Here is a 27,992-nt window from a genome sequence, read left to right on the forward strand (position 1 = left end):
TTTTTACCATGTTAAATGTCGTACAGCAAATCCATTTTTGTGTAAAGAATGTAATTTCAATACAAGAAGTGAAGAACAACAAGTAGTGGCACCAGGTAGGTATCATATATATCCATGTATGATTCCAGGTTATGATCAGACACAACAGAAAAAAGAGAGAAACCCAAATTGCTAGCATTAGGGAATTGTAATCAATTATATGAAATGAAACATACTGAGATGCTTTAAATCAAAAAGCAAACCAACAAAAATGTGCCTCTTGTTCATAGCCATATTGCTGTGCTTGGAATGGCGTGAAAATGATCTCTGCCTTGATGCCAGTAAGACAGAGATCGTTGTTAGGACTGGTGGACGGATGTATAGAAGACCAACCTATATTGTGACAGGAACAACTCTGGGAAGCTGTAGCCAAACCAGTTCAGGTAGCAGTGACAGGTGGTCTAGGCAAAGTTCTTCCGAGGGGGTGAGCTTCTAAAGGGCCCACAATGAGGTCTCACAATGGGAATCATAGATTACACTTAGAAAGAGTGTATTATTTAATTATGACTAAAACACACTATAGAAAAATGATTCCAAGCAGGTAGACGTGTCATACCACACTATCAAACTAAATACATACATACATTCACTTTGGTTTAGGGCATAATACACATCAGAAACTCCTGCAAAGGAAAAGTTAGATAAGTATTATATACTTTTGGTCCACAGAGATGATCCCTAACTAAACTTATCCAGCCCTAAGCTGCCTGGAGCCTTGTGCCCAATAGTTCAGGTACAGTTCCACAGAAGTTAGGAGGCAGGAGTAAATGCAAGTTGGGTCTCTGGGGTCCAGTGAAGGGTTCATAGCGTTAGGGTTCAAGTTAGACTTACGCCCAAAAGTAGCCACAACAGTCAGACGTCTTGCACAAAGAAGCATTGGCAAAGCCAAAAGTGTTAAAAATAAGCTTTATTATAAGCCCATAGACTTATATTGGGAGTATAGGGGTAGGTTAAAAGCTCTGTAACTTACCCCTTATGCTCCAATTCTTTTCCAGACGTGGCAGAACAAAGGAAGAGTGTTCGACATTGCTTTTCCCATCGAAAGTTGCAGTCCTCGAGTCACAGGGGTTACAGGTTCGAGCTGATCTCTGATTGGTGTCTTTTACTGTTGCAAGGACTCTTGGTTGAAGAATGCAGACAAACCCAATGTAGCACCCCTCTCAGGACTGGACTCGGGTGTGGTAAGCAATTTACAGAAGGTGGTCACAGTGCATGGTGACACATAAGGACTCAGCAGCCCCATTCGGACTTACCCTTCTATCTCGGGTCCCCTCGATGGTAGGATGCTGACATTTCACAGAGGTTAGCCTCATAGGGCCAACTCAGGATCCCCCAAGTTTCAGGATGAACCTCATTAGGGTGATACCGGCAGCACGGTAGTCCATAAACGAAGCTGGTCAGCCACAGGATGGTCCCAGGGCACTTCCAAAGGCTTCATTTGGCAGGGCACCGAGCCGACATCGGGAATGGATGGTCCTTCCACTCCAAGGGTTGTAGCTTCATCGTAGGACTACTAAAGAACAAGAGCAAGACAGGGCTCCTCCATGACAGCAGCAGAAGTTGGTTGCCAGACCTCTTTCACTCGGGTCTCTGGTTCCTTCACGGGTCTCACAGCTGGAAAGGATACTTGGCTTCTTCATGTTTCTCCAGGATCTCTCAAGAATGGGTGCAGTGGTCCTCTTCTTATCCTAAAAGCCAGGTAAGAGCTCAAACTCCCACTAGCCACACACACCTCAGCAGTGGTCCAATCAGGACCACTGGTGGGAACACTCATGCATACCACTCAGACACACAGAAACCAGTATGTGGATTGGAGTCAGACTGACCTAGCCCACATCCTGCCTGAAAACACACACAGCCCTCCTGTAGCTCGCCAAAATCTCCTGCTTTCCCGGGCACAGGAAGTCCTTATAAGGATTTTCATGGCCTCTCAGGCCGGGAAGAAGGCTGAAGGACAAGATGGCAAAAGAACAGGCGAAAAATCTTGTGGCACGGCCATGTTTGACCAGTAGCCACAGTTAGTAGCCAAATGCGGTAAAATCATCAAAGCTAAAACGAAGATCCCCAAAAAGTGGGGAAAAGTCAGTGCTGCCACCAGCGTATCCTTTTAGCACACCTAGAGTAACCAAAACTCGTCTGAGTGTTAGTCTGGGGAAAAACAAAAATGCACCCCATTGTAATGCAGTGTAAGCTGCTGTGCACAATGATACAAAATCACCACAAGTGATACAAAAAGTAACCAAAAGTAATAACATAGTAAAACAACTAAGGGAAACAATGTTTCCCTGTACTGACAGCCTGAAGGACATATCCGTTTCCCCATAACATATGAGCAAAAGCCAAGCCTTCACTGCACTGTGAAAAGTACAGGTCATATTCCAAAATAAAAACAAAGAGTTTGGGGGTTCAAACAATCGTCCTCATTGGGACACCCTCTCCCGCTTTCCCTCGCTCACTCTGGCCAGCCTTCTTTAGGCCTGCACCCCCACCCACCCACAACTGAGGCAAATCATCTGGGGGTCCTCTTCAACTCCACTCTCTCCGTCTCTTCTCACATCCTAGACATGTCCAAAATGTCCCACGAGCAGCTGCGCCTCCTCAGAGGTACTCAACCTTTTCTCTCCTTCTGCCATAGGCTCTTCATCTCCAGAGCCCTGGTTCTCTTGGGACTGGGCTACTGCAACAGTCTCTTTCTCAATCTTCCTACTTCTACTCTCCAACCTCTTCGACTAATCCAGAACTGCGAGACTTATCCTTGGCCTCAATCCCAAGGACTGCATCTCACTGGTGCTGAAATTACCCAGCTGGATCCCTGTGGCTGCACGGATAGGGTTCAAGTCTCTCTGCATAATCCATCAGGCTTTCTGGGGCCGGGGACTATCTACAATGCTCTCTTCCTAAATACAGTCCTGCTAGAGCCCTCCACTCGGCCTCCTCCAAATCTCTAGGGGTGTGCCATTCTCCAAACAGAGGCTTGGGAGTAGATCCTTATCCTCTGCAGCTGCCTCCCTCTGGAACAGCCTCCCTGCCCCTCTCCGTCTTGAGCGAGGCCTCCTTAAGTTCTGGAAACTCCTCAAGACCTTCCTCTTCTCTTCCTCTTTCTCTCTCTCTCCCCCCTGCTAACCTTCTTTCTCTTCCCCAACCTGCTCAGTTTGCTGACTGGTTGTTAAGGAGAATTCTCTCTTTAGGCTGAATTTCCGAACCTAGTGAGTCCCCCAGCAGCTTTGCTGGATTTCTGGAGTTTGTTTTTTTCTCCTGCCAAGAGTGAGACTCTTTTTTCTCCCACTCTTGGACATGATTTATGGTGTTCCTTTGACTGTTAATTTGTTTTATGGGCTATGGGGTCCTTTACTCCATAGGGTCTCATGTGTTTTTACTATGTGTGTTACACTGCACCCTCTGTGCAGTGACACAGTGGTGTCATAGTGACACCCCACCATAGACTCCATACCCTGGGACTGACTACTGTCTCCCAGGGCATGTAAAGTCACCATTGGCTTTACTAGTCCCAAATTATTAACAGAAACCAGTACAAACCATCATATTGTGGGCATACTGGTCGGGGCAATTCAATTTCCCTAGGGTCTGTTAGTCGAGGGTGCACGTCTCCGTCCCCCCTGATCGAGTTTTGGCTGGTGGCAGTGGACACTACTTTTTATATTCGACCGCGAATATATCCCTATGGGATTTTCCCATTGTTCGAGGCTACCAACTTTAATTATTTAATTCTCATAGCCTCGACCATACCGCTGGTTTATTTATTTAATATTAATTCGCCGGTTGGTATTTTTTTCCAGGACTCGATTCTAAAATGGCATTTGTGTTCTCTTCTTTAACTCCAACCCAAGTCAAGCCCTTTGTTCCACTTTTTGGTGGGCTTCTCCACAGAAGCCTCCCAAAGTGGTGCCACTCTGTCTGGGTACCACAGCGGGTGTGGGAGGGGTTTTAGGCACCCTGGACTGAGTTACCTTGGTAACTCAAGTCGCACACTTGTGTGATTGGCCCAAGTGGTGAGCCGGCCGGCTTACCACTTAGCATGTTTGATTGACAGCTAGGCTGAGTGAATGGGGGTGTGCTGCATAAAAGCAGGGCTTTGGGGACTGGAACTTCAGAAGTCACCACATGACCTGAGAATCCGACGAGGGAGAAGCTGAGCCGACCTACCACGACGACACCACCGGTGGAGCCCTGTTGAACCCACTCACCACTTCCCGATGACAGAGAAGATCTCCCGGCTGGAGAGGCTTCTTCCCCTGACTGGTGGGCACAACCAGTTTACCTTCTTCTCTTCGCACCCCAGACCGGCTTGTGGTCGAATTGCCCGTGCCAAGCACCCCGGCAACTGGATAGCCACTTACCACTGGACCGCGAATCAAAGGACCGCTCCTTTTACCTGAGAAACTCTGCGACTGGTTTCTTCCCTGGCAGTGCAACGGACTCCTGTCTTCCTCCCCGACGAGATCCTCTCTTACCCCGGAAGAAGCACCGACTTGCATCCCCTGCCAGGAACAACTGCCCCCGCTGGAGTATTCTCACCACTTTAGGGTACCGTGTCCGCCAGGCCTCCCTTTCTAAAGATTGCTACAAGGTAATAATAACCCCTTAACATTCTGAACTGGGCTGGCCGCCTTGACCTTCTAACTGGTCCCTTTCTTTGGTCCAACTCCTTTTTTTTTTTTTTTTTTTTTTTTTTTTTTAAACATAGTTTAGTATAAACTTTTTGTTCTAACACACAGTTCCTTCCACATGTCCTTAAGCCAGACCCTTGGCCCACATATCTTATCAGACATTTAGGGCATCAATGAAGTTGATCACTGCACAGGTTAAGATAATAGAACTTCCACTCAAGATTCGAAACCACCACTCATCCATGTTCTCATTTAGTGGTGCAAATTTCCTAAGGTGTATAGATCTTAAAGAATGGAGTTTGGGGCAGGCAGTTATCAAGTGTCTTACTGTCTCCATTTCATTTCGGCAGTATCTGCACAAATTGTCGCTTGTCTCTGCGTCTTTTCTTATGAATAGTACTTCTCTTGTTCTTAAAGCATTCAGCCGAAGTCTGAGAAATCGATCCCGATGGTGCCTTGATGGAAATTGCGTGAGATATCCTGGCAGTTTATTCAGTTTGTTTGCTGTTGGTCCTAGTTTGGGGGCAGTTGTTAACCCTTCTAATTTATCCATGTTACATGCCCAGGACCATTCTTTTAGTCTCTTTTTTGCTAATTGTGGCCACTTTATTAGCATTTCATTGCTTATATTGGCAGCCAACATGATGTTATTTGCTTTTTCCAACCATTTCGCAAAAACACCCCTTACTTGTTTTGCCTCTGTCACCGCCAGAATTTTATACGGTGGTTCTTTCTTTGTAATTAGCATCTTACGCATTAATGCCAGTGTTTTCCAGATAATAGTGGTATATAGGTCGTCAAGTGCCAACTCCTGCCTTATAACCATTATGGAAACGCATTTTGGTAGTCTTAGAACACGTTTCCAAAACTGGCCTTCTAATTTTGCCCAAATTGAATGGTCCAGGTTCCAGCCAGCCTCTGCTCCATAGGTGATTGAAGAAATCACTTTTTGGAGGTAGAATAGCCGGATCGGAGCGAGGGAGAACTTGCCGAAGAGATAATGGAACCGGGCTCCTTGTACTGCCAGAGTGGTCATCCGGAACTCAACATCTTGGACCCAGTTCCGCTCACAAATTGATGGACTGAACATGATTCCTAGATATCTAATTTCAGTAACTTCGGCTAGGGTCATGTTTCCAAGTCTCCACTTAAAGGCACTTGACCTTGTGCCGCTTTTTGGTCCAATCTTCATGATTTTTGTTTTTGATATGTTTATTTTTAGGTGATTTTGATTCATGTAGTCTTGTATCTTTTGCAAAAGACGCTGGAGGCCAATCTGCGTGTTGTCAACTAGCACGATATCGTCCGCATATATCATGCAGTTTATGTGAGAACCATTTATCTTTGGGGGAAAACATCGGACGTTACACAAAGCATCCGGAATATCGGCGATGAACAGCTTAAATAAACAAGCAGCTATAGGGCACCCTTGCTTCACACCTCTTTGTGTCCTCATTTTGTTCGACAAGAGTCCTGCTTCATTTAGCCTTATTTGTATTGTGGTTGAAGTGTGTAAGGCAATTATTGGCTGCAATAGATCCTGAGGACAATTCCATTTTTTTAGTTTGTCCCATAGCAATTTCCGATCTATGCAATCAAAGGCCTGGTGAAGGTCAATGAAAGCTATAAACAACTTCGTTTTACTCGCCAGAGTTGTCAGTTTCAGGATGTTAAGCAGCGTCAGGTTGTTCTCAGTACCAACACCCTTGGTGAACCCAGTTTGTCTGCAGTCCACAATTCCAGCTGAAATGGCCCACTTTGTTATTTTTTTTTGTAGAAAGTTAGCAAACACTTTGCCGATGGTGTCCAACAGGGCGATGGGGCGATAATTTGCTGGATTTGCCCGATCACCCTTCTTGAATATCGGTACAATGATGGCAGATGTCCAGGTTGTGGGGATTTTCTTCGATGTTGCTATCTTTGTAAATAATTTTGCAATAAAATCCGCCCATTCAGATTTATTTTTTTTAAGCATCACATTCGATATACCATCGGGGCCTGCCGCACGTGAGTTATTCAGGGAATTAATTGCAAGGAGTACGTCATCGACAGATTCAATGCAGTCCAAATTTCCTGTCGATGATTCGTCTTCTTTTGCTTCGCATTCAGGCTCACCTGCAAATACTTTTGTGAAATGTTGGTTCCACTCAGCTTCCGATACCACATTGGCCATCTTAGTTGCTTGATTATTTGAGCAGCTATTTAGTATGTGCCATATTTCTCTACATTTGTTGGATTTCATCAGGCCTAGCATTTGTTCACCACGTTCCTGGTCACGTTGATACCTGTATGCTTTAACCCAATTGCGGTAGACCTGCCTCTTTTTTTTTATCATATCGATATTTTTTATGCCTCCTTGAGATTTCAGCTTACGTATCTCACTTTGAAGCGTCTTTTTTTTTTCATTTACCATCGTACTCCAACCATGCAGATGCTGCTTATTGGAGTTTTTCTTCCATAATGGTGCGCCAATTTGCAGAGGCAAAAACGACACGTAATCCACTTTATTGTAAGTGGGGATCCTGTCATTATCCATGACCTTTGATAGCGTAATTATTTGTTGAGAGGATAGTCGCAACTTGTTTTTTGCATTATTTACTTCAAGAGCTTGTCCGAAGGTCTGCAATTCTGGATTGTTGCTTATATGCAAGCCCATCACCAATAGTTCGTGGTCACTTTTTGTTGTCTTGATCACATTCATTTTTCTGATTTTTTTCCAGGAGTGTTTAGACACCCAAATGTAATCTAGTATTTTTGCGTGACCCATATTATGCCAAGTAGTGTTTGGAGGTATGTCTCCATCAATTTGCCCGTTTACCATGACACAATCGTAAGTCTTCATGATGTTGTCCCAATGCTTACGTCTATCATTGTGTCGGGAATCCATTTCTCTCTTGGTAAGCAATTTGTTACCTTTTTATCGAACCAAGTTAGGTTCATGTCGCCAACAATAATGATCATGATGTTGCTTCTGGCCTGCAAATTTTTGTCTAAGATTGTGGTTACCGCAGTTATGAAATTCTTCAAAGTTATCATCACTGGGTTCCAGTATACATTTAATAATAAGATATATTGGTGTGATCCAGGGCTGCTTGATTTACACTGAAGTAAGGTACTTTGTATGAAGATGTTAGGATTTACAATTTTGATTACTGTCCATCCAAGCCCGATTTTAATCATGGTCAAAAGGCCCGAAAAGGGGCGTCCATGCTCATTTTTGCCTGCAGAGTTTAACAAGGTGACATAACCATCTTTGACAGGCACTGACCTTAGCCACGTCTCTTGTAAGTAGATTATGAAATTGTTCTCAAGATCAGTTGGAAATTCCTCAAGTAGATGGGAGAATCCCCTCGTGTTCCACGAGACCAGGGAAACCACATCTTTAGCCTTCGCGTCCTCCAGCTAATGTATCTGGCCACCGTACATGTTTCTCGATGTCATTGATTTTGTATATGTTCCGGTTCGTAATTGGTTTCTTATGTTGATTTTTCTCTGTTCATTAGATGCTAAACTATTTTCCGATTCACACAAAGGGTTGCTAGCTGTGTGTGGGGCAGATTTATGCTCACTAATGTCAAATCCGAGTTGCAATAATTCGACTTTGGCTGCCAATATGACTTTTCTTACTGCATGAGATTTTATATGGAGATACACCTGGTCTGCATGGTCCTCCGACATATATTCGATGATTGCAATATCATTGGAGGTTATCGTTCTTAATGCAGGCACTGAGTGTAATAGGCACAGTACATTTCTCCTGTTCATGTTCACATCACGATCCTCTTTCAGCATATTCACGATTGCGATTCGAATATCGGACTGTTTGCCTGAATCTTGCATTTCGTGATTATGTTTCAAGGACTCCTTTAGTCGCTGAGCAGCTGTTAACTTTGGATTTAGCCCCATCGTTGTTTTACTGCTATCATGATCAGTCAAGGTAGCCCCATCATAAGTTGCCACTTTGGTGGATGGCCCAGCATTACACTTTGCTGTAAATGGTACTGGTTTTGAAGAGTGACTAGTTTTACTCAGTGGTGATTTTTGTTTGAGACAGACCTTTTTACTTATGTCCCACGTATTTATCGGCCGTCTGTCCTCGGTCTCATTTGACTCAGTTGAGTCAAGCGTACTCATTGTACTATTCGAGGTATCGATATTACGGGCTCCACTCTCATCATCATGGGAGTATGTAGATAGATTACATAAGTCAATAGAAGCATTCTCGACCACGTTTATCAGGTCATCTGAATCAAGTCTTTGTCGTTTTTTTGGGTTATTCATATCACATGTAATTGCCGGCCCTTTCGCAACAGCCCTTTTTGACCCTTTAGTTTGCTGTGCCAAATTTTCAAAGGTCTAAAGAAGGGGGTCACTTTAGCAGGTGTTGTTAGATTACGTATAAATTTCTTTGCGTTGCCAGCCCCTTTTCGAGAGTCGCAATTCTTTAACTTTTCAGTCCTTTTTTTTGGCTGGTCCTTTGTCATTTGTTTTGCTTTTTCTTTCGTGGTGATTTCCTTTGCCGTATTTAGGTTTTTTGCCGGGCCACTGAAAATGCCAAAAGATGCTACTGAGATTGTACGAGGCAAGAATGTTAAAGATTCCTTTTCTTGCTCAGTAGTCAGTTTTTGTTTCTCAGGTTCTGTGGAGGAATTTGGACACTTTTCAGCAATCTCAGCTGGTTGGACATCAATAATTTCAAATGGGGACGCCAGACCTTTTGACGACTTTTCGACTACCGGTAGATTAAGTTCACAATTATCATTCGCATCTGCATTGCCTGCGATGACTATTAGAGTTGGCCTCGAGTGCTCATTTGTAGAGTCGACCACTGGACCAACCGGCCCCTGCGGTGGAACATCCAGATTGTTTGTTCCTTTGGCTATCTGGTTCGTCAACAGGGTGATTTGCTTTAGGCAAGACGCAAAAGCTGTTATCAATTCTTTTTTTTCGTTGATCTCATTTGTTGTCATATCATTCACTAATTTTTGCAGGGAAGCAGAGGAAGATCTTTCACTTTCCAAGTTTAGTTGGAGCAGTGAGATGATTTGGTCTTGCTTTACCAGCCGTTCCATGATGTGATCCAGACGACCCCCATTTGATTGCACTGAGTCATTTATGCTCTCGTATAATTTAGTAAATGGAATGAGAGCAACTGATGTCGCAGCCATCACATTATTGTGTATTTGTAGGGCCGCAGCCGCAGACAGATTCGATTTAAGGGCTGCCGCGGCCTCTTTCGTCGATTCATTCATCAAGTTATGTTTGCTTGTATCCTTATTTACACATGTGTCAGCAGCATCACAATCTACCAATTTGTTTGGCAAGACAAGCGAGGCCGCCGTCTCCTTTGGGGTAGAACAGTGCAAAACCATGCTCGGAATGCGCTTTTGTGGTTTGTTCTGCATGAGGGGCCCGCCTCTGCCCCCGATCCGTAATGTACCACTCAACGGGAGGTAAGGGGCGCAAGAAGAACTGTCCGGTATTTCATGTTCTCCCGGTCCGGCTGTTGTATGTATATAGGCACTGCCGGACTTTTCTTGATTTACCGGCTTAGAGTTAGTTGTACTCATAACACTAGACACTGGCATTGCTCTGGGGATACTCGACAGCCGAACCTTAATTTGCTCGAAGTCGTCCTTCAGACGTTGTGTTAAACGCGCCTCTCTTCCAGCCAGGTCGAACAAATGCAGCGCATTATTGGAGTAAGACTGTGGTGAACTGTTGATTACATCAATACCACAGACTGCTGTTAAAGGTGGTATAGTCGCCCCGCCTGCTGCCATCACGGGGATCGGTGGCGTATTTATTAAACTCCCTTTGTCAGTCTTTTCTTCAGAGCTTACATGCATTAGGATCTCATCTAGAACAACATTTTTTTGTTGTACATGAACGCTCACTTGCCCACCATTATTTGCGGTTTCTGTTACCCCAGTTTGTAAATCCGCCACCGCTTGTACAACATCTTGCCTTGGACCTAGGGACTTTGATTTGGATGTTTCATGTCCGCTCTGCGAGGACCGAGTCTCAAACTCCAGCAGTTCGGTATCGGTGACGTCGAAAGAGAAGATTCCCGCAGCACTTGTTAAGTCTATTTTTGGCGATTGCTCGCCATTTGTAGTTCGCATAGTCACATTCCCAAACTCCCTTGATGCACTATAGGCGCGGGGAGAGCTGTCCACCTCCAACAAACTCCTCACTGGCCTTCCCCTACCAGCAAGCCTTGCTTCTCTCGTTTGAGATAGTAGCAAGGGCTCATGCACAGGGCTCTGCGCGATCGTTAAGGAGGTTTCGCATGTAGGCAAGTTTGGATCCAGCGCCTGCGCGCGCCCCACCCCTGTCTGGGAGAGACGGTCCATGCCATGCCCCACTGATGATGGTATTTTGGACGGAGTTAAGTTCCGGGAATTGTTCAAGAATTGCACTGCTAGATCATTCACTACAGAAGGACCTGGTAGCGTGACCATTTCAGTTATTTCAGCAGGCAAAAGGGGGGCATTTGTACAGGGCTCGCTCTGTTTTCCCCAATCATATCCCCTCAATGAAGCCGACGTCGGGATCGAGCACTCTTGTGCAGGAGATTCATTAACTCCATTATCTTCAGTCGCTGGCCCACCTCCCTGAGGGGTAAGTGTGCCAGCTCCAACCTTTCTGGGTCGCTCGCCAAAAATCGTATTTAGCGAATTGTCTCTAGGGTGTGTCGATTGCTTTGCCATGGCTCGGGTCAAAGGCCCATTTTCGGCCATCCGGAATGGGGTAGAGAATACTTTCCTTACCTTCACTGGACGATGGCCTGAGTCGGCAGTCAGCTGACGCGGAGTTAAGCAAGGTTCACGAAGGACGATGGGCAGCAAGCAGCCTCCGTTCAGCCGCGGACTGCCGCAGACTGAACTCTGCCCGAGCTCCGCGCGCGCTCCGCGCTCGAGGCAGGTTTTTAAAGTCGGTGGGGCTTTCTTTGTTAAAGGTGTACAACACCGTCAGCCACACGCTTGAAGGAAGCGAACAGTTGAAAGACACGTCGCTGCAGCTCCTCACTCCACACTCCACCAGAGACTGCCGCAGACTGAACTCTGCCCGAGCTCCGCGCGCGCTCCGCGCTCGAGGCAGGTTTTTAAAGTCGGTGGGGCTTTCTTTGTTAAAGGTGTACAACACCGTCAGCCACACGCTTGAAGGAAGCGAACAGTTGAAAGACACGTCGCTGCAGCTCCTCACTCCACACTCCACCAGAGACTGCCGCAGACTGAACTCTGCCCGAACTCCGCGCGCGCTCCGCGCTCGAGGCAGGTTTTTAAAGTCGGTGGGGCTTTCTTTGTTAAAGGTGTACAACACCGTCAGCCACACGCTTGAAGGAAGCGAACAGTTGAAAGACACGTCGCTGCAGCTCCTCACTCCACACTCCACCAGAGACTGCCGCAGACTGAACTCTGCCCGAACTCCTTTTTGAACCGTTACAAGACTTTTGTGCACTGCAACCGTGTGATCTTGGACACATTTTGTTTTGATCCTCTTAAAGTGGGTCCGGCCTACTGACTCTAAACTCACGGTGTTAATTTGCCTTCCTCCCTTGTTGTGTTCGTGAAAAAGTGTTGGGTTCTGTTTCAATTTATTCTCTGTTTTTCTCTCCCTTTTTAAACAAATTATTAGAGTGCCATCTGCGTTAAGCGCTCACCGCTGTCTGAAAATAAGTGGGGCTTTACTAAAGAATTGTCTAATATTCTTTCAAGGGAGTGTATATCTTTTAATGACCGTGTTTTTGAATTGCTTACTATTAGTGCCTGTGTGTTTTTCTAGATGTGGTTTTAAATAAATAATTATATCTCTTTTACACCAAGCCCTGGTCAGTGTTTACTTGTTCTACTATGTTCTTTTGACCTATTGTGAATACTCTGTATACTGCCTAACTCTTCTTGGGGGGAAGTCTGACTGCTCAGCCACAGCTACCAAGTGAATCTGTGTGGTACAGACTGCTACCAAGTGGGTTTACTGCCAAACACCTGTAGTCCTAAATCTTTTGCAGTGGTCCCAGAGGGAACGGCACAGGTTTCCGCCTAACACCTTTCCTAACCTGGTATTGGGTAGCCATGAAGACAGAATCATATGCAGTACCCTTTGGGAACACCACATACAATTAAGGCAACAAGTGCAAGTACAATTTCACCTTTGGTACAAGCCTGTACTACACAGTAAAGTGGTAGCGATGGCTGAGCAGCCAGACTTATCTCAAGAGTAAAGTGAGCAGTATCAGAAGTTACACAAAGGACAACAGTTACTATGGTTCAAACAAACACTGAGTCAAGGTTTCTGAGTAAAAGAATATACATGTATTTACACCATCATTTATAAATCAGTTCACTATTATAAAGCAGCAAAAATTCACAATCTTAATACACTACAATAACCCCCAATCAATTCTAGACACGTTAGGCTCAAAATGAAGTGTGAGAAAAATGGCACTCCAGTAATTTAAAAGGGAGAAAAGGGCAAGGTTATTCAAAATCAATCAGCACCAACAAGTTCTTAGGCAGGCAATCTAGAAAAGGCTTGCTACAACTAGGATTCAAGTCAATAGGCCAGGGGCAATTTTAATGGTTCAGAGACTTTGCAGAGGATCACACAGTTCAGAGTAGCAGTTAAGTCTTTGCCAAGAGTTCAAAATGAAGTTGGTCAGAAGAAAAGTTATTCAAAGGAGTAGAGAAGGACAAGCCTTTGGAGAGGCAAAAGATTTAAAACACTTTCACCACGGTCGGGCGGAACAAACGACCGAATTTGCACAGTACCTTAAAAGAAGAAGAATGCTGTATCTGAGGCAGTTGTTCCTGGCAGTTCCTGCAGGCCTACGGTTCCTGAAGCAACTGTTGTGGTGACAAGAAGGAGGAAGGCTGGAGGGGCCTGCACTTCCCAGGGAAGAAGCCAGCAGCAGAGCAAAACATTGAATAAAAGGTGAGCTCCTTAGAACCCAGACAGGTTCCTCTCCACCTGGCTGTCCGGTTCACTGCAGCGATGCACAGCAAATTCGACCAGGGTGAGGACCGGTGTCTGGCGTTTGGCGAGCTGGTTGGTCCCACCAGGCTCAAGCGAAGAAGATTCCTTGCAGATCTTCTCTGTCGTCAAAGTTTCAGGCGATTCGGACCTGCAGCGGGGCTTCACCGGGATGTCCAGTAGTTGCAGCAGTCATCTTCCTTCAGCTTCTCCTTGGTTCTCTCGATACAGTAGCGACTCTGCCTTCCAAGTCCCAGAGACCTGCTTTTAAGCAGTTTTCCCCCATTCATACAGCCTGGCTGTCAATCACACAGCAGGGTGGCTGTCCTGGCAGGACAGTCACCCAGCCAAACAAACCAGAGTATGACTTGGGTCTCCAAGGAGACCCTGTGCAGGGGGCCTCAAAGCCCTCCCTCACATCCTGTCCACCCAGACACTCAGGCGCCTAAGGAGGACTTCTGTGCAGATGCCCGCCAAAGGACGGCACACAAAGGAACCAAACCTGGTTTGGCGCGCAGAGTAAAACACGAGAAAGACCTTTACAAAAAGAAATGTGAATAAACCCGACCGGAACCAAATAAAAATAAAAGGGGTCCAGCGGGTTAGAGTTTGAGTCTATCACCATAGCCTCTAAAGTTACTGAGGATATTTTCATACCTCGCGGTAGAAATAAAAATGGTAGATACCACTGCCACCAGCCAAATCTTAGAGAAAGGGGAACAAAATAATGTTCCATGAGATCAGACTAAAAGGGATAACTATTTAACCCTTCCAGTACTCTAATGGAAGATATGTTGTACCGGGTCTGTAAATTTAACAAGACTAGTAAAGTCAATGGAAACTTTACATGTTCTGGGAGACAGTAGTCAGTCCCAGAAAATGGAGTTTAAAGTGGGAATTCTAAAAAGACAACCCTGTGTCAATGCACTAAAGGTGCTGTGTGACACACAGTAAAAAGATGATGCCTATAGAGTTTGTTTAAAACACCATATTCAAAGAACACAAAAGTAAAACACATTGAAAATGAAAAGTTCAAAGCACAAAAATATAGCAAAAGAGCTTGGTGGGCTCTAAGGTATAGGGAATTTAGCACTTGTGTGAGAAATCTCACTAACACTCTGAATCCCCACTCAACCCTCTAAATCTCCACTCAACCCTCTCAATCCCCACTCAACTCTCTAAATCCCCACTCAACCCTCTCAATCCACACTCAACCTCTCAATCCTCACCCAACCCTATCTCTGAATCTACACTCAACCCTCTGAGTCCCCACTGAATTCTCTCAATCCCCACTCAACACTCCCAATCCCCACCCAACCCTCTGAATGCCCGCTCAGCCCTCTAAATCCCCACTCAACCCTCTCAATCTCCACTCAACCCTCTCAATCCCCACGCAATCCTCTAAATCCACCCTCAACCCACGGACTACTCACTCAACCCTCTCCACCCGACCCAACCCGCTGAATCCCCACTCAACATCTCTGAATCCCCACTCAATCTTCTCAATCCCCACTCAATCCTCTGAATCCCTACCCAACCCTCTGAATCCCCACTCAACTCTCTGAATCCCTACCCAACCCTCTGAATCCCCACTCAATTGAGGTTGTTGCCCCTAGGAAAGTGCATATGGAATGAATGGGATCACAACAGGGTAATTCTGAGTCCAAATAACAGAACCAACTCAGGAAGATGGCAAAGTACTGTTTTATTAACAATTATCTAAAACAGGGAGGTTACAACGAACATCAGTGGGCGTGCGTTCAGTCTCTCAAGGATCTCAACAGAATGTATGCCTCTTGTACACAAAATGCACCAGAGGGCCGTCATGCTACGTGGCAATAGTGAAAAAACCTATTGAGGGTCAGGATTGGTTAAGGGGGACATCGAGTCTGTCTGCGCCGTGCCGTGTCTGGAACATTCTGTTCATTTAGCAGCACGTAAGCCCAGACACAGTTGCAAGGAGATAGGACATGAAAATACCTCACCGCCCAATTAGCCCAGCATCTCTCATTACCCATGCCTTCTGCCATGAAATTGTCTTTGTACTTTACCTTGTCTTTGGGACTGCACAGGAGTCAGGGCACTCACAATCGTGTCTGGAACTCCAAGTTCAAACTCTATTTACATCCTTGGCTCACGTGACAGAAGACCACAATTTGGTCCATTTTGCAGCTTTTAAATGCTTTAAATGAGTGATCATGCGATCTTGAAATTCCTCACTGATAATATATAATCCCACAGTCAATGCCGAGGGAAATAGACTCTGTTGGACGCTGAGTCATATCCAAGAACTAAATGTTAGGTTGAACAGTTGAAGCTAGTGGGATCCCAACTGTACAGTCTTTTGGCTGGAAGCTAGACACTCTTGTTGCTGGGAATGCAGCACAATCTGATAAGTCTATTATTGCTAGGTGTGGAATTAAAAAGCTGGGAACTCCCTTCAATGTAAGTATTGATTGTAGGGAGAGAGAGTTAAGGGTGGCCATTAGCTTGGACAAAAGACACTATTACTCTAGTCTTAAAGTGAGAAACCAAGACATTTCTGCCTTGAAAAGCACATATAAACGCAGGATTATAAATCAATGTAACAGCAAGGCCAGCACTGTTTGGATGATTATGAATAAACGTTTCCAAGAAAGAGACTCTAGAAAATTCTGGCACCTAATTAGATCTAACCTGCTTGAGGGTGGTGCTGTAGATGAGTCCCATTGGGAAACTTTCATCAGGGATAACTATTGGGTGGAGCAGGATTCTTCTCTGTCCTTATCTCCTTGGCATGGGCGATTATGGAGGTGGGGCAGATGGTTAAGGGAGCAGATTTGTACCTTTTCATTAGTAGCTGGCAGCTTCCTGGTCAGCTGGCCCGGACGGGCTCTGTAACATTATTTTTAAGTGTAAACATGAACACTGGGCAGTGGCTTTGCAGCAAATATTTCTTCATATTTGTAAAACGGGTATTATTCCTAGGTCTTGGCAATATTCCGTCTTAATCCTGGTCCATAAAATGGTTCCCCGGCATTTACCCGCAAACTATAGACTACTAGCAATGCAGGATGGTGGATCCAAAATATTTGTGAAGATGTTACTTGACTGGGCCAAAAACTGTGCTCTTCTTAATCTCACTCAGAGGGGATTTATGAAAAATTTCTCTTTACTCACCCTAATTTCACCCTAATTTGAGATACACTATTAACCCCGGACCAGGCACTGTATATGTGCTTTATTGATTATCGCTTGGCATTTGACAGTGTATATCGGGGGAAACTCTGGTCTAAGCTGGAGAGTTGCAGTATAGACGATGGTCTAAACTGGAGAGTTGCAGTATAGACGATGGTCTAAGCCTGAGTGTTGTGCTATAGACGATGATCTAAGCTGGAGAGTTGAGCTAAAGACGATGCCGATACTGAGGTACAGATTCGTCTCTCACAAACAGGCAACCTGGGAACATCTGTTTCTACCAACAGAGGGCTGAAGCAGCGTTCTGTGCTCGCCCCTATCCTATATAATCTGTATGTATCCAACTTTGAACAACGCTTAAGATCAGTGAATAACCACCCCCCCCCCCCCAGATTCGGCTCTGCGGCCTTTGATTGCTTCAACTATGACAACAACACTGTCATTTTTGACTGTACAGCTATGAGGTTACAGCGTTCTTTAGATGCACTGTCTATGTGAGGGAAAATGGCCTTGAGGTAGATGTCATCAAGACAAAAATCATGACTATCGGGAAGGGAGCGTATGGTGCCCCGATATTTGTCTGGCAAATAGATGGCCACCCCTGGGACAAGTTGCCAAACATAACTATTTGAGCATGACAAAAGATCAGTCTCATGTAGGAGAGATTATCTTCGGCAAGGCCTGACTAAATGGCTTGCTTTTAGGACTATTGTCACTAGGCTGGGCGGGTGGTCTGTTGAGGCCAAGCTGAATGTTTAGAAGCAATCAATTGTACCAGGGATAATGTATGCCTTGGATGTACTCCCGGAGAGTTCAGTGCGATGGCTACAATGGCTAGAGGCGAAAATACTTCGCTCTTTGTTGGCCTATCTTTTTCGGTTCCAGTGAAGGCAGTTAGGCTCGAACTTGGATTACAGTCATTGACTTCTTTGTGGACATTTGGTGTTTGTAGGCTGTGAGCCAAGATTACCTTGGATGCCTTTTACGAGCCAAACCTTTTGAACCTTACAGTAGAACATTCACAGAGGGTGACCAGGAGTATGTGTTTTCGTGGGTTGGAGAAAACTGTATCGTCTCATTTCTAGGTGATTGGACTGAGTGTTGTTCCTACGTCAATGATTGAATTCACCTAGCTAAAACGGAGAACAAGACGCAAGATTAGGATCATGACTTGGCTACTGATCAATTGATTTACAACCTAGATTCCTGCAACATACCCCTCAAGGCCTGCCTGGGGGCGGCCCTTGCAGCTATCCTACCAAATATCACCCTCCTGGACTGATACAGTTTGTACTTTACTTAAGGGTCGATATTTTACCGGTTTTGGCTAATACTGAGGCCTGGGCAGGAATGCTTCCAGAGATGAGAATCTGCAAGTTATGCGGAGAAACAACTGAGACTGCTCAGCATATCCTGACCCAATGTTCTAGATTACAATCTATGTATGACAGGGGGTACGCTAAATAGCGAAATATACAATCTGAGCATGTTGTATGGGGCGGAATCCCTTGTTCTTACTGCTGGGCATCCCCACTATTATTGTTTCTTCTGCACAATGAATTGTTTGGTAGTGTTATTTTATGTGTGAAATATGTATTTTTATAAATTCTTCTATTTTTAATGTATTTGTGTAGTGTGAACGGTTAATTTAATCATATGCATGTAATAAAAAAATAAAAAAATGAAGGAACCCAACAGGTAAAGATGGGTGATTGCCTTTCCAATACCGTGCCGGTCGAGTGTGGGGTACCCCAGGGGTATTGTTCAACATATACATTTGAATCCTGTTAAACATTCTTTCGGAATGTGGGGTGTCATACCGCTCTTATGCGGATGACACCCAGATTTACTAAATCAACAAATAGAACAATCAATACTGTATTATCTTGTGCAGCTAAAATTAAGGACTGAATGTTGGAGAAAAAACTCCTGTTGAACCCAGCAAAAATAGAGGTCATAGTACTGGGCGCCGGGAGGTTGGTACGGGACAAGGTGCATACTACTCTGTGCCCCTTTCTTTTTGATGCCCCTACTAAGTATGCAGACAGTGTATAAAACCTCGGCTGTATCTGGCGGTCCAATATGGACTGCAATTCGCAGACCGGTGAGATGGTAAAATAGGTTTATTTTCAGTTGAGTCTTCTAAAACCAGTACTGCCCCTAATTGCTGGGAAGGACCGGCCAACCCTGGTTGGAATTTTAACCAACGCCAGGCTGGACTACTTTTTATGGGGGTGCAAAAACTCCAGATAAAGAAACTGCAAGTAGCCCAGAATTCTGCTGTTAGGCTGATCTTTACATTGAGTAGAAGAGCTGCAATCTACCAATTTAGGAGGCAGATACACTGGCTGCCAGTGTCCCAGAGGAGTCTCTTTAAGGTGCTCCGTCTTGTGTTTAAATGCATCCATGGGCTTGCACCGGCCTACCCGAGTGCAAAAATCCAGCCATACTGCCCTCCGAGACAACTGTGTTCCCTATACCAGCGTCTCCTACAGTATCCAAGGGTCAGAACGAAAAATTGGGGTGAACAAATGTTTTCTGTTCTTGGCCCTCGAATGTGGAATGAGCTTCCTTTGAACCTTCAACTTCTTGAATCCTTGATAATTTTTAGAAAAAAAACTGAAAACTTGTTTGTTTGCCTAGTTTAGACTATACTGTTAGCTTTAACTCCGCACCACTGTTATGAATTATGTAAGAACAACTCTGCGCCTAGATGCATTCGTGCCTAGCAAGGCAGCTCCATGAGCCTATTATTCTTGCTGCAACACTGTTTTCCAGTCCCGCTTCATGGGTTCTGGCTTACTCAATTCATGATACCAATGTCCAGTTTCTGTATGATGGCGGCTTCGCCTGCATTCTGTTCAGTACTCACGGCCGGCTTCTATGATGACTTAGTCTACCTTGCGTCTCAGCGTCTGTACTTTGTGTGCATGTAATCTTCTTCTTTATTACTTGAGAGTTCACTTGATCCTTACTTCACCACTGTCTTTCTAGGATCCAAACATCATCTTAGCCAGTGTCTCGAGACGTTGTGCACATTCTCTTATGACGTCACTAGCTCTTCTTCTTTGCACCTTTTCATATTCCTTCAGGGAGTTCCTCAACAGGTTATCGTCACTTCAGGGGTACATTCAATAAGGTTCTCTTAATGGCTATCTTCTTCCAAACACTCACTGCGCTATTGGCACAGCGGCTGGTGTCGAACACGGCACGGTTTCATTTCTCAAATATACGGGAGGTGGGGGTGGCGTGATCTCCTGCAGAGGTATACAGCTGCTCCTCTACACAACCTTCTGAATTCCCACTCAACTTTCTGACTCCTCACTCAACCCTCTGAATCCCCACTCAACCCTCGACATCCACACTCAGCCCTCTGAATCCCCACTCAACCCTCTGAATCCGCACTCAGCCCTCTAAATCCCCACTAAACCCTCTGAATCCCTACTGAATCCTTTGAATTCCCACTCACCGCTCTGAATTCCCACTCAGCCCTCTGAACCCACACTCAACCCTCTGAATCCCCACTCAACCATTTGAATTCCCAATCACCACTCTGAATACCCACTCACCTCTCTGAATTCCCACCAAACCCCTTGAATTCCCACCAAACCCTATGTGAATCCTCACTCAACCCTCTGAATTCCCACTCAGCCCTCTGAACCCACACTCAACCCTCTGAATCCCCACTCAACCATTTCAATTCCCAATCACCACTCTGAATACCCACTCACCTCTCTGAATTCCCACCAAACCCCCTGAATTCCCACCAAACCCTATGTGAATCCCCACTCAACCCTCTGAATCCCCACTCAACCCTCTGAATCCCCACTCAACCCTCTGAATCCGCACTCAGCCCTCTAAATAACTACTCAACCCTCTGAATCCCTACTCAACCCTTTGAATTCCCACTCACCGCTCTGAATTCCCACTCAGCCCTCTGAATCCCCACTCAATGCTCTCAATCCCCACTCAACCCTCTGAATCCCCACTCAACCCTCTGAATCCCCACTCAACCCTCTGAATCCCCGCTCAGCCCCTGATTCCCCACTCAGCACAGCTTTCCAAGTGTACTGATATTTTGAACTGTATCCATACTATTCCAGACTCACAGCTTGGTGTGCGCTCCATCAAAGACAGAACATACATAAAGAAGGCTTTGGGTGAGTAGAAGTGAAACAGCCTAAGTAGGTAATTAGGTGCTTTCTTCATGATTACTTACAGACAATGCGAGGAAGGCAGGTCCTGATGCAGGGCTTTTTAAATATGATTTCATAAGCAATGTTTAAAACAGTTTTCTTTTGAATTTCCCTGGATAAATCAAAAGTGACCCAGTAGCAGTCAAGCTGAACATTCTATTGGATCTAAAGTCCTGCAGAACATGTCAGAAGATCACGAGAGTTGAATGTAAGTACGCACGTTTAGGGATTTCATTAAGGAAAGCCGAGCTGCCATGTAACTGAGCGCTGTAGAGTTTGAAGGGTATTGTCCAAAGCATAGAGCTTTTACTTCTGTACCTAACATAGATGAGAAAAATAACCAGAGCTTCCTGAGAGTTTACAAGCAGGACATGAACTATAACAGGACAGCAACTGCACAGCTCCAAAGGCTTCACTATCTCTTTAGCAGCCCCTATCCCTGAGAGTTTAATACAACAGACAGTCCTATAAAAAAAGACAGGTTTCAATTTGATGTTACTCTTCTTTGTCCTAGAGCCTCATGGATGATGCCAGTTGTAGAGTTGTGACTCACCAGTGCTGTTAGAAAACTCTCCTTCGGAGCAGAACGCACAGGAATAGCAGCAGCTCGGCTGCCCATCTATGGGAACCTTCCGGAAGCCAGGGAGGCAGCTCGGGGTGCAGACAGAGCGAGGGGTCTGCGGAGAATAAGAAAGAGCGTCTGAGCATTAGGACACATGCTGGTATGAGGAGATAGTGATATGTGACACACAGGCACTAACCGTGCAATGATAACTGTGTCAGTCCATCTAAGACACAAAGGGATGCTCGCCTGAGACTGCGCGGTGGCTCAGCCACACATGCAACACACAGGCCCCAACTGTACAATGATACCTGTGTCGGTCCATCCAAGACACAAATGGATGGTCGGCTGAGACTGCGCGGTGGCTCAGCCGCACATGCAACACACAGGCCCCAACTGTACAATAATACCTTTGTCGGTCCATCTAAGACACAAATGGATGCTCGGCTGAGACTGCATGGTGGCTCAGCTGCACATACAACACACAGGCCCCAACTGTACAATGATACATGTGTCGGTCCATCTAAGACACAAAGGGATGCTCGGCTGAGACTGCCTGGTGGCTCAGCCGCACATGCAACACACAGGCCCCAACTGTACAATGATACATGTGTCGGTCCATCTAAGACACAAAGGGATGCTCGGCTGAGACTGTGCGGTGGCTCAGCCGCACATGTAACACACAGGCCCCAACTGTACAATGATACATGTGTCGGTCCATCTAAGACACAAAGGGATGCTCGGCTGAGACTGCGCGGTGGCTCAGCCGCACATGCAACACACAGGCCCCAACTGTACAATGATACATGTGTCGGTCCATCTAAGATACAAAGGGATGCTCGGCTGAGACTGCGCAGTGGCTCAGCCGCACATGCACCATACAGGCCCCAACTGTACAATGATACATGTGTCGGTCCATCTAAGACACAAAGGGATGCTCGGCTGAGACTGCGCGGTGGCTCAGCCGCACATGCAACACACAGGCCCCAACTGTACAATGATACATGTGTCGGTCCATCTAAGATACAAAGGGATGCTCGGCTGAGACTGCGCAGTGGCTCAGCCGCACATGCAACACACAGGCCCCAACTGTACAATGATACATGTGCCGGTCCATCTAAGACACAAAGGGATGCTCGGCTGAGACTGCGTGGTGGCTCAGCTGCACATGCAACACACAGGCCCCAACTGTACAATGATACATGTGTCGGTCCATCTAAGACACAAAGGGATGCTCGGCTGAGACTGCGCTGTGGCTCAGCCGCACATGCAACACACAGGCCCCAACTGTACAATGATACATGTGTCGGTCCATCTAAGACACAAAGGGATGCTCGGCTGAGACTGCGCTTTGGCTCAGCCGCACATGCAACACACAGGCCCCAACTGTACAATGATACATGTGTTGGTCCATCTAAGACACAAAGGGATGCTCGGGTGAGACTGCGCGGTGGCTCAACCGCACATGTAACACACAGGCCCCAACTGTACAATGATACCTGTGTCAGTCCATCTAAGACACAAATGGATGCTCGACTGAGACTGCGTGGTGGCTCAGCCGCACATGTAACACACAGGCCCCAACTGTACAATGATACCTGTGTCAGTGCATCTAAGACAAGGGATGCATGGCTGAGACTGCGTAGTAGCTTAGTCACACATGTGACACTCATGCCCTAACATACAATGATACCTGTGTCAGTGCATCTAAAATGCCAGGGGATGCATGGCTGAGACTGCGTTGTAGAGGAGGAGCCAAGTACCTCTACCGGAAATCCTGCCCCCATTTTGCCTATATGTTGGCAACCAGAAATTGCAACATGTGCAAAGCCAATAATGGTACCTATAGAGCGATGAGTCCTTGAAGCAAGGTATCCATTCAGAAAACCCTATATGTATCCACAAAGACATTACAGTCTTCTGAAGGAAGTTCCGGAAGAAGTGTGAAAATGAATGAAAGAGAAGAATGGTGACGTCATACGAAGCAGAAATGACGCACCCAGAAGAAATGCTGATGATGAAAGACTATAGACCTTATAACAATCTGATGGCAAATTATTGATCTAAGCAACATTCAGGAGCAAAATGAAGATTGCACGTGTGGAGAAGCACTGAAGAAAATGTAAAATCATAAGGCTGGATATGTAGCAAATAGACTGCAGGCGATGCGCCGATGTATATATATAGGAATGTATAGAATCTGGATGTTACACAACACACTTTGGCAAACTTGGACCCCATGAAAGAAAGGGCTGGAAGAATGGTGCAGCAGAATAGAATAGCTGATGGCTAAGGAAGATTCGAAATAGGCTTGCCTGGCCCAGTGTCAAGAGTCGGGGCAGCCAAGAGCCTTGTTATCTACTCGAGAAGCTACAATGAACGTGAGACGCAAGCACATTCCTGTTTGAGGTTTAATGGAAAAACATTAGAACTGCCAGGTTTGTTTCATTTAATATTATTAAATGCAATGAAGGAGCTCAAAACGTGGTCTTCGGTCACATGGTCTGATGAAAAAAGACTTTGGGGCGAGCTACACTGAGACCAGAAGATAAGGCCATGCCTTCACTCCCTTTTATTCTGAGGCATAATGAGCCTTCACAAGGCCGAGTTTAAACGCATTAATTGAATGGCAGACAACAGGAGTGATGATGGATGTCGGGCTAATTGGGTGGGGAGGCGTGACCAGGCCATCCCCCCAGCACCTGGGGGTACCAGCTTGCGTGCTGCTTGCGAGTGGAATATTCCAGAAGGGTACAAGCATGCCAACCAATTGTAGAGGGCCAAGTAGCAAAGATACCTATAGTTTGAGAAGTCAATAGAACATTGTGTATTTTCATGACATGGAAGATGACTTGGGATGGGCTTGGTTGTCCACCTGACCTCATAGACCCAATCTCAATCCCTGCCCCTATAGAAAGTATACTTAGATGTTCCCTTTAAGTAGGTTTTCTTATTTTGCCACGTAGTAGGACGTAACTAATGACAAACCTTTAGTATATAAATGTGATTTTTTTACATGATAATTTGGGATTCTGCTGTGGGGCATCCATGGATGTCCTTTGTAATCCCTGTTTTAGATCATTTTTGATAAAATAGCTGAGTTTGCCAACTTCCTTAGTCAGTCTGGTTATTGATGTATGCATAGGATCTGTATCCCCATACATCTCAGATGCTGTTACCTCGTCTTAAAGGACCCCGTTGGGTTCAATTGGTAGCAGAGGATGGTTCTAAAAAAGACCCATTGAAAAGTAGGCTTTTTAGATTTTCAGAGCATCGGGCGTCCTCCGCCATTTAGCTGGAGGATCGTGAGGCTTCCTGTGGAGAGCGGCCGATATACAAATTCTTGCAAAATAAGAAGGTACAGGGGCGACGGACCCTCTTTCATGAAATCCCTCCTGGATTCCACAGGAGCTGAGCGGCCAAAGGCGATGGTGGCCGGTTAGAGGAGGAGAAGATCCTGAGTGTCAGGAACTGAAAGGCAAATGGTGAGTAGATTGAGGAGGGTGGCAAAATGAGAAAAAATGGGGATTGTGGTAATAGAAAGAAGTAACGGGGGTTGGTTGTTTAATATGTGACGAGGAGCATCAAGATGAGCCCAGAGTCCTACGCTCAAGGAGCATCTAGAAGAAGTCATTTCAAAACCGAAAGTGGGTACATAGGCAGCACACGGACAAGGTCTGTGAGAGGGAATTATTTAAACTCCTATTGCAGTATTTTAGGGGCATGACACTGAAGGCAAGAGGAAAAGGTAGAGATTAGGAGGGACAAAGGGGCCAAGTAGACATTGAAGGGCCAGGGGGAGAGCATAGAGCCCTGGGGAACACCACATTTGGAGAGAGAGAAAAAGGACCCAAGCTGCACCTGGGAAGGTCGTTCCTGGATGAAGGAGGTCAGCCACGCCAGAGGCTGATCTGTGATGCCAAGGTTCTCACAGAGACAAGTAATCTGGATGGTGTGGTTGAGCATGTCAAATGCAGAGGTAAGGTCAAGGAGAATGAGGACAGAGGGAGAGCTAGAGTCAAGATTGGAGAGCAGATCTTCAAGGGTGTTCAGGAGTGCAGTTTCCATACCTTTGGCTGCTCTGAAGCCAAACGGATGGTCATGGAGACAGCCAACCGATTCAGTGTGGAGGGTAAACTAGGAGATAGCCAACTTCTCCAGGATTTTGCCCAGGAAAGGAGCCATAAAGATCGGGCAATAGTTTGCTGGAATGGGGTTGGCAGAAGGGTTTTTAATCGGGGGTGCACAAGGGAATGCTTGCTAGGAGAGAGGAAAGATCCAGTGTCGAAGGAGTGATTACAACAATTGGCCAAGGCTGAAGCTAGATAACCAATGTTGTCCTTAATGGTTCTGGAGGAACAGTGGGGTCACCGGTTTGGATGAAACTTTCATATATCGGACTTATCTGGAAACATCTGCAGGTGTTACAGGAGAGAGGGGGAGAAGGTGAGGTGGGTGGGGTGACCATGGAGGGCCCACAAGAGGTGGAGGGAGAGAGAAGAGAAGATGAGGAGAGTGCAAACAGGATGTCTTGATATTAGTGGTGAAATTAGTGGTGAAATTAAATGCTAGAGCTGTGCAGAGGGCCTGGGTGGGTGTAGAAGAGGCCAGCTCCTTGTAGATTCTGAATAGTTTGGCTGTGTTGTTGGAGGCCGCAGAGATGCGGGCTTGCATATGGACCCTCTTCTTAGAGGAGCAGGCCAGTTTGTCAGAGGGTGCACCCGAAGCTCCCCACTTCCCTTTAGCTATTCTCACTTGCGTTTCAGAGCGGCCAGATCGGAGTCATACCAAGAGTTGCACTTGGTGGCAGGCTTCAGGCGGATCCTCATAACAGGGACAATGATCTTCAGAGTGTTATAGATGGAAAGGTGAAGGTTGTAAAGGGCTGCGTCAGGATGGGAGTCAGCCGCATGAGTAGGTGGGGGAGAGAAAGTTGAGGCAAAGGCGGCCACTCACACTCGCTTCATAGGTCGAATAACACGAAGGAAGGTGGCAATGCTGGAGTAGGCTTTGTCAAGGGAACAGGAAGTGAGAAGAAAGTAGTCAGTCCCGGGGAGAGGAGTAGTGAGAGGATTAGAGAGGGGGATGTCTGAAGAGATGAGAACATCCAAGGTGTGAGCAGCTGGAGGATGTCGTGCTGAAGTGGTTGACGATGAAGACTACTTTTTGGTTGCGGTCACTCTTCTCATCGTCAGGGAGAGATCGTAGCCCTCCTGTGTCGGCCTCTGTTTGTGGTGGTCCAGGAGGAGGCCTTCATCCTATGGTGTGACCCCTCCTTTGAACCTAAGGTCTACTCTCGGTTTGTCTTGCTTTGTTTCAGGAGGATAGCTCAGGGGTAGTGTGCTCTCCTTGGAAGCAAGATGACAAGGAGCAACACAGGTTCGATCCCCGGGTCAGCGCTTAGAAATCTCTGGGTATTAAGCGCGTTATAAATAAACATATCATCGGTCTTAGGAGGTGGTCATTCCTGCCTTCTTCCCTGTTCCGTCCACTCTTGAGGAGGAGGCTTAGCATTGCTTGAAAGTCAAGCAGGTGGTCTTGCACTCTCTTTCCCGGACAGAGTCCTTTCGTCACACTGACCATCTCTTTGTCACCTTTGGGGCTTGCTGCTGTGGCCGCAGGTCTTCCACTCCTATCAGGCGGTGGATGAAATCCTTCATTCTCGTGGCCTATGATTCTGCGAGCCTCTGCCCGACGGGGTGGGTCCAAGTCCGGTCCACTATGGGGGGTGGACGCCTTTTGGACTAACATGCAGGGGGTTCTCTTGCTGGACATTTGCCTGGCGGCCATCTGGGCTACACCTAACTCATTCGTCAATTACCAGCTCAACATGGAAGGGCCCCATTCCACTTCCTTTGGTGTGGGGATTTCGGGGGCTGTTTCCTGTTGACCTGGTTGACGTGGTGGCATGGGTCTGTGTATTCCTGTTTCTTCTTCTTCTGTACCTTGAAAACATTGGTGTTGGATGGGGTTTGCATTACCCTTGGTGTATGTTTCTTTTGTGGTAGGCGTGGGCATGGGCATCCTTCCTGTTTTTGCTTTGGCACAGCTCAAAGGTAATTACTGGGACAAGGGAGAGGGATGTGGAGGTAATGCCCGGATTACTTTCCATAATCTTCATTACTCCTAGCCCTTCCTCGTCCCAATACGGACTACCCTTCGCTCCCGCCTGTGGGCAGAAGTTGCCCTCGACTTGGCGTTGCGTTTACTGCCATTTATTGGGTAAGTGGGAGGTTATACCTCCTGGGAGGCGGGGGGAGAGGAGGCAAGCTTGAAAAAGAGTTCCTGTGAGCATGGACATACTCAAAGATAAGTACTGGAACAAGGAAAAGTATGACTAGGAATGATGAAGATTACCGGTAATTAATCATGATTAAAACACCTTTGCAGTCACAGGGTGGTGGTAGTCAATGC

General features: G+C 46.2%; 1 protein-coding gene across 1 annotated transcript in view; it reads right to left on the reverse strand.

The window, feature by feature from the left end:
- The window catches only part of LOC138515435 (vomeronasal type-2 receptor 26-like), a 125,643-nt gene that overhangs the window by 70,844 nt on the left and 26,807 nt on the right, over positions 1–27,992 (reverse strand). The window contains exon 7 of the mRNA XM_069630277.1: positions 21,570–21,716. Coding sequence (XP_069486378.1) covers positions 21,570–21,716 — 147 coding nt within the window. The remainder of the gene's footprint in view (positions 1–21,569; positions 21,717–27,992) is intronic.

The sequence above is a fragment of the Ambystoma mexicanum genome, chromosome 6q, assembly GCF_040938575.1.
Source record: "Ambystoma mexicanum isolate Mex_15411 chromosome 6q, UKY_AmexF1_1, whole genome shotgun sequence".
Lineage (NCBI taxonomy): Eukaryota > Metazoa > Chordata > Amphibia > Caudata > Ambystomatidae > Ambystoma > Ambystoma mexicanum.